At 38.9% G+C, this 13258-nt stretch overlaps 1 protein-coding gene and 1 long non-coding RNA gene across 7 annotated transcripts in view; one reads left to right on the top strand and one right to left on the bottom strand.

The window, feature by feature from the left end:
• ANKS1B (ankyrin repeat and sterile alpha motif domain containing 1B) overlaps nt 1-9914 on the bottom strand; it is a 1202038-nt gene extending 1192124 nt beyond the window's left edge. For all 6 annotated transcript variants that reach the window (XM_024127226.1, XM_024127225.1, XM_024127224.1 and 3 more), the window contains exon 1: nt 9781-9914. In XM_024127226.1, the coding sequence (XP_023982994.1) occupies nt 9781-9914 (134 nt within the window). The remainder of the gene's footprint in view (nt 1-9780) is intronic.
• Nucleotides 9915-11040: 1126 nt separating this feature from the next.
• LOC129392158 (uncharacterized) overlaps nt 11041-13258 on the top strand; it is a 4807-nt gene continuing 2589 nt past the window's right edge. Inside the window, exon 1 of the long non-coding RNA XR_008617516.1 lies at nt 11041-11244. This is a non-coding gene — a long non-coding RNA (uncharacterized lncRNA). The remainder of the gene's footprint in view (nt 11245-13258) is intronic.

Below are 13258 nucleotides of genomic sequence, written 5' to 3' on the forward strand. Positions count from 1 at the left end.
TGAGCCATGGCCACTGAGCCTGCGCGTCCGGAGCCTGTGCTCCACAACGGGAGAGGCCACAACAGTGAGAGGCCTGAGTACCGCAAAAAAAAAAAAAAAAAAAAAAAAAAAAAATGATTATGAAGACTTTGGAATTACACTGAAAAAGTCTGATATATTACTAAGCAAAAAATTCAGGATTCAAACTGTATGCTCTATCTAACAGCAACTACATTAAACATACATAAGAAAAAGTTATTTTAGCAATAGGATTTGAATGATTTTTACTCTTCTACTCAATTTTCTGAAACACAGTCATGCTATTATCATAAATGAATAAGTAACATATCAAAATTTGAAACAAAAAGTCAATGGATCTCCATGGCCTTCAGATTAAATTTCAAACTCCTAAGGGCAGCACACAAGTACTTCAATCTCCAGACTTACCTCATATCCATGCTCTATAACAAACTACTTCTAATACCCCACATTATATATATTCTACATTTTCACAAACAATTATTAAATATACTGTTCCTTTTGCCTGAAACACCCTTCCTGCAAATTGTCAACCTGACAAACTCCTACTCATTCAACAAGATTCAAGAATCACCTCCTCTCTGAAGTTTCACCTGACTACTCCTCCAAACAGACTAAAGGTATCTCCTCCTTGCTCCTGGCATTCCTGTAGCATTGTTTGAGACTTCCATTACAGCACATATCACACTGTATTAACTCTTTGTTAAACATTCTCCCATTATTCTACAGGTACTTGTTTGTAATTCTTCAGCTTCTCCATTATGTCTCCAAAGTTTCTATGAAATTCAGAGTAACAGACCACTCTGGTCACTAGCCAAAGCAAGCCAACAGGAAGCAACTCTGTTCTAGGCTACTCCACCACCATGGAGTTTACCATGCCAAAGAACATCTCTGCATAATTCCTGCAGCTCCCCACAAACAAACTCCCACTCACTCCCATGCCTCCATACTAGAAGTAAAATATCTATACAAAACAAGGATAATTCTTTAAGTAAATATAGCAGTTTTTTAGTATATTCAAAACATAAGATACTAAATTTAGCATAATTTATATGCTACATGAAACATTTCAAATGCAGATTAGTAACTAGAGGTATCAAACAAGGATTCAAAGTGGCTAAATACTAATTTGGGGGGGAAAAAAGAAAAAAAGAAAAGAAAACTTTAGTGTGGAAGAATGCTAATTGGGATCCAGGGGACAGAACTTCAAACACCTCCCCAGTAGTGAAACATGGGTTTATGAAAAAACCTACATATTGAGTAAACTTACAACATGAATTTTTTTAATAACAAGAAAATGGGTGTGGAAGAATTTGAATCTAAAACCACATTAGATATTAAAGCTCTTATACAATTCTATTCTATATCTTTGTTATAATAAATAAAAACATCTTAGGAATAATTTCTGGAAATAGGCAAAATATATACCATATGCTGATACCTAAGATCAGTATATAACAGATATCCAACAAAAAGTTCTAGGGACTAATTAAGTAGCAAAAAAAAAAAAAAAAAAAAGGATTTTCCAGCACCAGCCCTATGCTATCCTATTTCTCTTGTCTCCAATCAAATCCATTTTCCCTTCTACAGCACCAGCCTTGTAAGAAGAAAGAAAAAATGACCACCTTTATCTAACCCACTCTTGCAAATCTGAAAAATCCACTCCATCAACTCTGCCATTAGAGTTCCATAGCTTTAGTATTTTGGCCTAAAGTTTTGTTTCCTCTTTAAATGAAAATACTAAAAGAGCTTCCTCTTCCTAAAAGCCTTTACCAGTCAATCATACTTCAGTATAAATTTTCAGCACCCACAAATAATTGGTGGTGGGGTAAGGTTAGGAAAGGCACAAGGGCACTGAGTCCATGATGTGTGAGGAGAAATTAACATTGAGATATGCAGGAAACTAAAGATGATGAAAGCAAACTCTGTAAACTCCACAATTTTGAAGGTCCAATTTTTGTTTTTCTTAATCTACTTGTCACTATACACAGCCCACCCCAACTCTACTCCTCACACAAAATCTGCTCCTCTTGGAGAGGGACAGTTGGCACAAAAACTAGAGGCAGGTTGAACCTGTACTAATTAGAATGGAGAAGAGACTCTCTTTTTAGAAAAAGAAATTTGAGCAGGAAGGGTTAGAGGAAATGGGGTACAGGGAACAGAAATATCAAGCAGGAAGCAAGAAATGAGGTTGGCTGTTTATGCCCACAACCATCAGTCAAGAGATGATCCAATTTAAGGGCAACAAGTTTAGGCCAATTGTTTCAGCTCACTTAACTAGAAGTAATTAACCACTTTAAATAAAGCTGCTCTCACAACACAATAGAACCCAAATAATTCTACAGCACAACTAAATCAAAATTCATTTTATAGACAGATTCGTAAAGCTCTGCTGTTAAATAATAAAGCATTATATATAAGAAACACTCTCAGAGGTGAACTTTGGAGATTACAGAAGGAAATGAGGAAAACAAAATTTATCCTTTGACCATATATTTTGATTCACGCTCAAAAAATCACACAATTGCAAGCCTCACCCAGGTTTAACACAAATGTAGAATTCACCTGCTGTCCTACTGACACAAAAGAAGAAAACTGGACTCTAAGAAGAGTTCTTAGATCTGTGTTACACAAAAAAATGCATTGGGCTGTCAACTGGCATTGTGCCTCTGGCTGCCATATGGTTTACATGACCATGTCATCACAAACTAGAGAAAAAACTGGCACACAGATGAGTCTTCTGTGTAAATTCCTGCTTTTTCAAATGTAAGATAATCTCTCATATCAACATATAATGAATAACCAAAACTCATCATATTTTAATTAATTAAAACCATGCTGCAATATGTTCAAAATGGAAACCAAAGACACACTGAAATGCATTAAATGTTAAATAGCTTCAGGTTCTGTAGGTTAAAATTAATCTTTTCTAACCCATGATTTGAATTATAGTCAGCTTCCATTTCTAGTTAAATACTCAGGAAAATGTTCTAAAATAGGCTCTTTGAAAGAATTTTCCAAAATTACCTCAAATGCATAATTAAGTAAATTATTTCAGTATACAACTGAACTAATCAAATTGTGTTTACTGTAACCTGAGAGATTAAATTGCTAAGGTAAGTAGGCACACTACTGAATACTGTAAGTTTCTGCATTAATGTCAGTGAAGACCTACTTCACTCATCTGCAACTGTAAGAAACCACTGAGATGCACTAGGAATTGGGCGATGTAAAAACGGACAGGTTGAGTAGTCACCAGCTGGTTGTCCTAATTCCCTGCTACACATCAGCCTCACAGTTTTGAAGAGGGAGCTGAAAACCCTTTAGTTGAAAAAGAGGTCAATACCAAAATTCCCTCTCCTCTCTCCTCACTCCCCATCATGCAGCTGGCACTGTTCACTCTGGCAGACACAGCTCCCTGAACATAATGGTGCAATCACCACTTCAAACACCATTACTATCTAAAATAGATAACCCACTTGCAACTTGACTATTTTTATAGATATAACATTTCCATGCAGTTTAACTGCTCTATTTGTGATTTATTCCATTTAACTAATACAGTTTCCCTAGAAATGAGCGCCTTATATCAGAGTCCCAATAACCACAATTGCCCAAATAGTTGTGAAAATTACAATACTTCCAAGTTGCCTCTTATCTCCTTGTATCCATCACCAAAAACTTCATGAACTGAATCCTGAATCTGAAAAATTTATAAGCTCTCTGGTGTATATACCTTTGATAACAAGAAGATTATTTTTTCCTCAGTTCTTACTGATATACTTCTTCACATGGGAGTCTTGAGAACTGGATTCCTTATGTTCAACAAGAATTTACTAAATACACTTTACATAGTATTCGACTCTTTGAGGCATTAAGAAGATCAAGTAAATTTGAGGTATTAACAAACTTTTTACTGCTTTATCAAAGTACAAATAATTCTTAATCTAGACTAAAAAAGAAATAATTTAACACAGTTTAAATGGGAATTATTTTTGTTTAGATTAAAAGGTAGTTATGCCAAAGAGAGAGATTTTAAAAAGCTCTGCAGCTGTCTCATGAAAGATATGTTAAATAAAATGAAATTTCACATATAATATGAAGGAAGAAAAGGAGGGAAGCAACTCAATTTGAGTACTCTAATGAGCTCTGATGAGCTCAGATGTTTTTAAGGATGAAAGAGGGTGGCGATAGGTAAAACTGAAAACAAACACAAAAGTGAAGTTGTACACTTGCCCTAGAAAAAGGCTAATGTCCTTTACAGCTAAGGAGGGAAAGTAATAGAAAAAAGAAAATAGAAAAAATAGAAAAAAAGGAGGGAAGTAATAGAAGTTCACTGCTATGACAGCTAATGTAACTTTAATCTCTCACAGAGTAAAACTGTGGATGGTTTTAGACCACAAGAGAATTTCCTAAGACATCTAACAACACCAAGAATCTGATTCTTCCCAACTTCTACTTTGTTCTTATCCCTAGTGAGAATCATTTTCAAACCAGAAAGGATAAACAAATAATGCTAGATTACTGAAGCTCCAAAAAGACAGAGATCATAAGAGACACTTAGCTGCTTTAAATGAATCTAAGTATCCAGACTGAAAAGAATTAGAAGCAAGGGGGTAGAAGGAATTTGCACAATACTAGGCAGCATCAACGGTTTGCTATCAGAAACAAACTATAACAAAGTAGCCTAATTTTCCTGGAATTTATAGACTTACTACTACAGGGGTAGATCAAAGGAATGACAAACAGAACATAATGTGAATATAGAAAGGCAATGGATAAAATACTTCATAATATTCAAACAGATATACTGAAGAGAAACAGCTGGCTAATAGTTCTGTTAAGTGGCTTCGATGTTAGTAGGAAGACCAAGCATAAAGATTGCCATTTTTTAATTTATACCAATCTGAAGAGAGGTTCTTTAGAGGTTTTCATTACACAATACATATTCGCTGTAGAATATTGGAAAATGCAGATAAGCCTAAATAAATAAATAAATAAATAAAGATCACCCACGATTCCACCATTCAACAAAGAATACTATTTACATTTTGGTGTTTATCATTCCAGATTTCTTAATGTACAGTATAAATGTTCACACACACTTATTCTTTGTTAAAGAAAAGGATCATACTACAAATGCTGTTCTGTAACTTTTTTTTTAATTCAAATATATCAAGTCCCAGTATATTCTACACTGGTCAAATGACACCTAGTGCATTTTGTTCATTTCTGGTCACCACATTTGAAGAGAGTCATTGAAAAATTTGAGAACATGAAAGAAGAAAAAGAGGGTAGTGAAAAGTATAAAAATGTAAGTTCTTGCCACTATGCTCTATTGCCACATGACAACATGCTGCTAAAATCTTGGGGAAAAAATAGATTTATAAGAAAACAATATAGCTAAATATTAGCTAAAGAACTGCCCTGGCTACTTTGTATTGATTCATAAAGCCAAACTAGTACCAACTGTGGAAATTACACGGAGATGAATTTCAGCTCAATAAAAGATGATTTTTTTAAATTATTAGAGCTGTCAAAAATGGAATGGATGGATCTAGCCATTGCAGGGTTTAACAGAACTGGAATAACTGGTAAAGGATGTTAGAGGTAAATTCTCTAAGTAAGAAGTTGGATGAAAAGGCCCCTTTCTATTTTAAGATTCTGTGATTCTAATGGAAAACTTACTACAGAAATTTACTCCTAGTATAATGTGAAGCCAAACCCTTAGTAATTAAGGCCGTAAGACACAGAGTCAACAAAATGGTAAGGAAATGGAGATATTTAGTCTTGATAACGAAAGTAGGAAGAGGTGGCACTAAAGACCTTAAAATTGTTGAAGCATTGTTACATAGAAGTTGAGATTAAATTTATTCTGGAAAGCTCCAAAATTTAAAACTAAAAATAAAATGTAGCAGTTCAAGAAACGAAGATTTCAGCTCAATGGAAGGGAAGGGAAGCTTTACTAATAAATTAGAGCTTTCTAAAATGAAAAAAAAGAAGAAATAGAGTCAAGTGCTTTAAAGCTGTGTGAGAAATAACAGCACAATGATAACACCAATGTGCATTAATTTCTTTATACCTCATTTAATCCTTACAACAGCCCTATATTTTAGGTATTATTACTATTTCCACTTCATAGAAGAGCACAGTGAGGCTTAGAAACATATTTATATTTATTCAAGGTCATTTTTACTATTGCTAAAAATCACAGTGTCACCCAAACATACCTGATTCCCCATCATACAGTTACTGCTCATTTAGTAGGTAATATGTGATCAAAATCATCTTCAGAAAAGTCTTTTTCTACTGATCCCTCAAAGGGCAGTTATGAGTTGTTTTTTGGGGTTTTTTTAAGCAAAAAAAAAAAAATTTTTTTTTTAATTTAAGGATTTTTAAATTAAATTATTATTCATGGCAAAAAAGTGTTCAGATTAGACTATCGAATTGGCCATGTACCTTAAACTTTTGCAAATAAAACAGATTCAAGGGCTTCCCTGGTGGCGCAGTGGTTGAGAGTCCACCTGCCGATGCAGGGGACATGGGTTCGTGCCCCGGTCCGGGAAGATACCACATGCCGCGGAGCGGCTGGGCCCGTGAGCCACGGCCGCTGAGCCTGCGCGCCTGGAGCCTGTGCTCCGCAATGGGAGAGGCCACAACAGTGAGAGGCCCGCGTTCCGCAAAAAAAAAAAAAAAAAAAAACACAGATTCAATGAGTAAGACTTAAGACGCGATAAGGCAAATCTGAATCACAGAACTTAAAATCTTTGCCATTACTAATTATGTGACCTTAGGCAAGTTCTTAATCTTCCTATCTCTTTAGTCCTACATCTGAGAAATGAGGACCAACATCTTAAGGTTGATACAAGAATTGAATGAGATGACACACGCATTTAGCACAGGTTCCGACCCTATTACTACACAACACAAGTAATAAAGTAGGGCAGGGGAGTACCAAACCTATTCCACAATTCATTCCAAAATAGTTTAAAATTTTGAAGTGTCATTATGTTTGAAGGAAAAGGGGTAATTATCTATTATCCTGTAAATAAACTTTTGATGACAATCATTTGTGAAATAAAGTGACAACTAAATAAAATGTGCCTTCTTAGGACTTTCATTTTATGCAAAGGATCACCAAAAGAATATAATTTCAATTCTCATTTTCTTCAAAGGCACTGTTTTAGTTATTTATTCAGTATGAGATAGATAAATGCAAGTTTATTGGTTTTGATTTTGATGTTTTACAGCTTGGTTCAAACTACTCTAATGAACACACTTTTTTTAGGTTTTTTGTTTTGTTTTGTTTTGTTTTGTTTTCTATGTGCATTCTCATTGTAGAGCTACTATTGCTACCTCTGACAAAACCAGCAAAAGAGAAAACCTCTCATTCAAGAAGTACATCGGGGTCAAAATTTTGGTGTTTTATTTATGTTTACCAACATTAAATAGTTGCTATTCTATTCCTAAAATTTGACATCTATTCTTTTTTTTAAATGGCACAACTGAGAAGGTATTTAAAAGATGTTTACCTTTAAGTTCTATCACAAAGATATGCTTTTTTAAACACCATTTATCTCAATGAAATTAACCAAAATTCTCACTGTTCTCAAAGAATTCTTTAGTGTTTTTCCAAAGAAATTGATTATTTTTAGAAACCTCTTTCAGGAAATAGGTTTCTAGCCATAATTATTTTTATCACTGATATGACCCACTGGCAAACATACGTATTTTACCTGCAATTTAAAACTATAGCCAAATAAACTGCTTCTGTATACACTACCTGTGACTAAGGGCAATTACTAGAGCTATAATCTGAAATATGTACACATTGTCTACTTGTGATTTTTTTTATGAATTCTAAGCTCTTTACATGCCACAGTTGAAAACCAGAAGTACTTAACTTTCTTTTGACCCTTATTTGTATCACCAGTAAAATTAGAAATGATAAATGATACTCTATTCTTTGTCCAAAGTATAGAGCCAAATGAAATATACAAAGAAATTTGAAGTTCATGTTTTAAAAACATATTTCAATTTGATACTTGTAAAAATGTTTTTGGAGGATGTGATTTAGCTCTTTGGCCAGTCTTTGTAGAAGAAGACATACATACTCACAACAGCAATGACATCCAAATTCAGTCCTTCACCTTACATCTCCTTTCCCTCATATCTCCTAAAGAGAGCAATCTGGAAGGGACTGGCATTATTAGATTCAAAATCCCCGATGGAGTTACAGAGAGCAGAGCTATTTTGAAAAATTAAAACAGTGACATGGCAACAGTCCAGATAATAAAATGAGTCAAGGTTCTACAGGATGTAGAAAAAATGAAAAGAAGTGCCATCTACTCGTGATTGAAAGTGAAAATTACTCAACAAGGGAGTACACACAAGAGTCACCACTTCTAAGACTTAATGAAAAAAAGTCCCATAAATATTCATTGTTCTGAAGTGAACTGTCATTCCAATAAAATGTCACTGTCAACAAGTATAGATGATCACGTGGAGTTTTCTAAAATCCTATCAACTATTTTCCAACTAAAGTCATTATACTGTAATAGAAATATTCTCATTTACCCTATTGGCCAGGACTGTAAATAACTGCTTTATCTGACCACCACAACATATGAAAACTTGTGTAAAGAACACAATGTCATCACCCAAAAGTTTGTATTAAGCACAAGAGTAGCAAGAAACAGTTTTTAAAAACCAAGAAAATCACTTGAGCTTAAAAAATTTTTACAAGTACAGTTGAGCTAAGAGATGTTTTAGGGTGAAGATATGAATGATGATTGATGCCTCCAAAAATATCCAGGGTAAACTGAATAGCCATGATTTTAGAAACTAAATAGCTTTCCTTGAATTTTATCTAGTGAATATTCTTCAGGCTTCTTCCCTCACAACTGATTTCATTTGCCCATCAATTCAACTTTTAAGTTAATTGTTTTTTCAAATATGCAAATGAACCCGGCTATTTCCAAGGTACTGCTTGCTGAATAAAGACCTTGACTTTTTTTAAAATGTCATCTTAGAAAGATTCTCCAAGCAATATTAGTCTCACCTGGAACATCTTCCCATTAAAAGGCCGCTACTATATTTTATATACACTTTCCCAGTCCCGACCTGGCATCCTTCATCCTGAGATATAATAACCAAGTTTCACTCAGCCATGTCCAGGTGGCTGAAAGTACTGCTGGGGCTGCCTAACCTGCCTCATCAAGTTTTACACACACCCTGTACTGATGACATCGTATTCGAAGGTTCACTTTCTTCATTTTGTGGGATCATATCCCACAGCACAGCAAATGCCTTCTGCAAGAGAAGGGTAGCAGCAACCAAAGGCTGTGGCTTTTGCAGAATAATTGCACGCACGCAATACTTCTTTGCCAATTTCATTTAAGTAGACCAAAAAAAAAAGGCCGCGTTCGAAGCAGAAAACATATAATAAACACTGATGTAAAGAGGGTGAAACGCAGAAATTCTTCCAGCAACACTAGTACATGTATAAGTTCTGCACCACAGCTCAGAGAAAAGTAGCTACCGACGCATTGATGGAAGGCTATCTTAAAATTACTCAAAGAATCTAAGGCATCAATCTGACTGGGAGGTTCATGCCTCCTCTCCATACACACATTCTGTTTTCCTACCTAATTTAAGAATGAATCGCTGGCAGCCACCAGGTGCAATAACCACGAGGAGCAGGACGTATCCATCACAATGCACAACGAGGTGTGCAGACCCGGAGCCGGTTCCAGTCCTTACCTTAGCAGATTAGACAGGGGCAGGGGTCCGGATCCACCGCCCAGGATCCCTCCTTTCCTGCCAGACAGGAGTTTCTCCACCAGAGCCACATTTCCAGTGCGAGCAGCTTCCAACAGCTCCTGGTCCTTCCCCATAGTCTCTCACCGACTCCCTCACAGAGTCCTTTCCCCTTCGGGTCCTCCTCTCCGCCCACCCCAACTGCCCCCAAATCCAGGGCCCTCCCCGCCCCACCCTAAGATAATGCCAGAGCCTCAGCACCGGGAGATGCCAGCCGGGCACACCACTCTCCGCTCCTCTTCGGGGCGCAGCTTTCACAATGAGAATCAGACCATGTCTTGGAAGAGGGTCTGGCCGAGCTGCGAGCCGCGACGCGCCCTCACAGCCACTCCCCTCCCCGCCCCTCCCCGAGATAATGCCAGAGCCTCAGCACCGGGAGATGCGTGCAGCCGCCAGCCGGGCACACCACTCTCCGCTCCTCTTCGGGGCGCAGCTTTCACAATGAGAATCAGACCATGTCTTGGAAGAGGGTCTGGCCGAGCTGCGAGCCGCGACGCGCCCTCACAGCCACTCCCCTGAATTCCCGAGGCCTGGTTCCCGCGGGTGGGGCGTGAGGGGGTGGGGACCGGGGGTGCTTTTGAGGAGCGGGAGGAGGATGGTGAGGAGTGAGGAGGTCGGAGGAGGAGACGGAGACCGTCCTCGCCTGAGCCCGAGCACCACGAACGCCCGCGGCGGCGGCGGCGGCCCGCGCGCCCTCGCGCCCCGGCCCGGGTTCTCCTCAGCTTTCGCGCCCGGCCCGCTCGGCGGTTAAGGCGGCGGCGTCCGCGGCCCGCGGCGGAGAGGAGCGCGGCGGCTGCAGCTGTAGCGGCCGCGGCCGGCGCCGAGCCTGGGCGGTGAGGACGAGCCGCGGCGGGCGCGTGCCGAGGGCGGCGGTGGCGGAGGCGGCTCGGGGATGGGATAGGGAGGGCGGACGCCCAGGTCCGTCGGCTGCGGCGGCTGCAGCTCTGTGGCCTGGCGCCCGGGGCGACCGGCGCGCGGGGGGCGTGTGCGCGCGGGCAGGTGCGGCCAGTGAGTCCGTCCAGAGTTGGGGGTGGGGGTGGGGGTGGGGGGAGGGGGTGGGGGTGGGGGTTGGGGGAGGAGGTGGGGGCGGGGCGCCGGGACGAGATTCTCCTGGTTTTCGTGGGCGGGGACCCTCCCTCTTCCAGTCTCCTTGGGAGAGATTTAACCGTGTGAGGACTGGAGTTCTCCGGGCCGCTGCCACTACTCAGCCGGGCGGGCGCCGGCGCCACGCCTCGGGTCAGTCACGACGCGTGAGGAAAATCCTCCATGTCCGGGATGGGAGGCTGGTGATGCTGGGAAGGAGCCCTCTGCCACCGCTTCTGTCGGTGTCCGGGTGACTGGACTGGTTTTCGTCCTTCCGTTTACCTCCAGAGAAGACTGAGACCTGCCCTTGCTTAGAAAGAAGAGGTTTGTTTTATTCTGGTTTCTGTGACACTGGCCACTGAATGGTTTGTGACTGTTCCAGTTTTTCTAAGGTCTTTCATCAGTCCTCTATTTCAGTTGGGCTTTGAGGATCTGCTGACTTGTGAAAATACCAGGAAAAAGGCTCTCATTGAAAATTCTAACACATTCACACTGGGAAAAAATATAAATTAGCATGGATTAGACACCCACTTTAATTTGCATATTCATCAGCAATTCATTGTGCATGGTTGGCTTGATTTTGTTAGCTGCTCTCCTTGCCCGCGATGGAGAACACGCATTTATTTTCTTTTGAAACTTCCTTTGACACCCTGTGCGTTGCCTTGCCCTTGGAATAGACTTCATAAATATTAACTTGTTGGTAATCAGTTGGGAGGAAAGGGACATAATGGGCACTTTCCTCACAACAATTCAGTGAACTGGATATTACTACCATATATCCATTTTGGTGATGAGGAAATAGTGGGTCAAAGGGTTAATTAAATTTCTCAAGATGCTGCACATAGTAAGTGGTTGACAGAACTGGACCACAGAACTGACTCACTGGTAGCCCATGCTCTTCCCCATATACCTTACTGGACAGACAATAATTATCACAGACATTTGATGAGCAGTTACTAGATACCAGGTACTATGCTAAGTTTTTTTCATGTTATCTCAGCCTTCATAACAATCCCATGAGATGGGTACCATTTTTATCCTTATTTTACAGATGACGACGCTGATTAGCCCAAAATCATGGAGCTAGAAAGTGAGCCAAGACTCAAATCCATGACTGCCTGCTATAGGCAGAAATTTTAAGTAAATAACTGGAGAAAACTTAAAAGACATTTAGAGATAAGTAACAACAAATGTATATGTTAAAATTTTTAATGAAATTTAGTATTCTGAGATTTTATTTGAATGGTTCAAAGTGTTAGGTATATTGTGGTAGCTTATGGGAGGTTTCCTGAAGGAAGTAGATTTTGAGCTAGTGGGTTTTTGTTGTTTTTGTTTTTGAATCTGTTTTAATAATAATATGATATTATATATGATAATAATATGATCCCTGATACTCTGGGACTAGCAGACCAGTTAAAGAAACAAGAGGTAAGGAGACATTAATTTCATTTTGAAAATGGCACACAGAAATCCTTCTTCCACTTTCCTAATGTTGCCACCTAAGCAAAACACATGTATCCCAGAATATACTATAAGTATTCAGTTGGTCAGAGCCAAAAAGAGCCCAAAATTTTGAGAAGCAACAATGTTTCATCATGGCTGAGTTAGTGATCAGGAGGGTCAACCCCCAATGGGAAACCATTAGTAATGAGTTATTCCAAGAATCAGTTCCACAGTTCCAGGTACTCTAGTGGTATATGATACTCCAAGCCAGTTTTCAACTTCCAACTCTTTGTTTGTAGTTACATCATAGTTTCTTGTTGAACAGGACAAAGGGTTGACTGCATGGGAACTAACATGCGAATTAAAAGTGAAAACATTCTTCCAAAAATCTGGAGAGGCCAACAAAAAAAAAAAATTCAGATTTTTTTCAAACATCCAGATTTCATCAAGGTATTTTGCATCTGTGTGTAGTGGAAAGAGCCAGAAAATCTTGGGAACCAATTGCACAGGCTAGATCTCAGTTGGCACGTATGTAAAATGAAGTTATGTCTGATGGTCTCCACTGGCCTTATATTGCATGCCTATGATGAAATATGGTCTTAGTCCATTAAGTTATATGCATAATTGAAGCTAGAAATCAAGTATGGGGATAAATTTGAGATCAATTTCTATTCTGTTTTAGTAACAAAAATAAAAATATATTTATTCTCCACATTTTTCTAATTGAACCTTTTTTTTCATCAAAATCTATCTTTGCTATTCTCAATGGACAGTATTAATTATAGTAAATGTATATATGTACCAGGAACAATACTAGAGTATTTTTTCTTTTTTTTTTTTTTTTTTTTTTTTTTTGCGGTATGCGGGGCTCTCACTGTTGTGGCCTCTCCCGTTG

Source organism: Physeter macrocephalus, chromosome 6, assembly GCF_002837175.3.
Source record: "Physeter macrocephalus isolate SW-GA chromosome 6, ASM283717v5, whole genome shotgun sequence".
NCBI lineage: Eukaryota > Metazoa > Chordata > Mammalia > Artiodactyla > Physeteridae > Physeter > Physeter macrocephalus.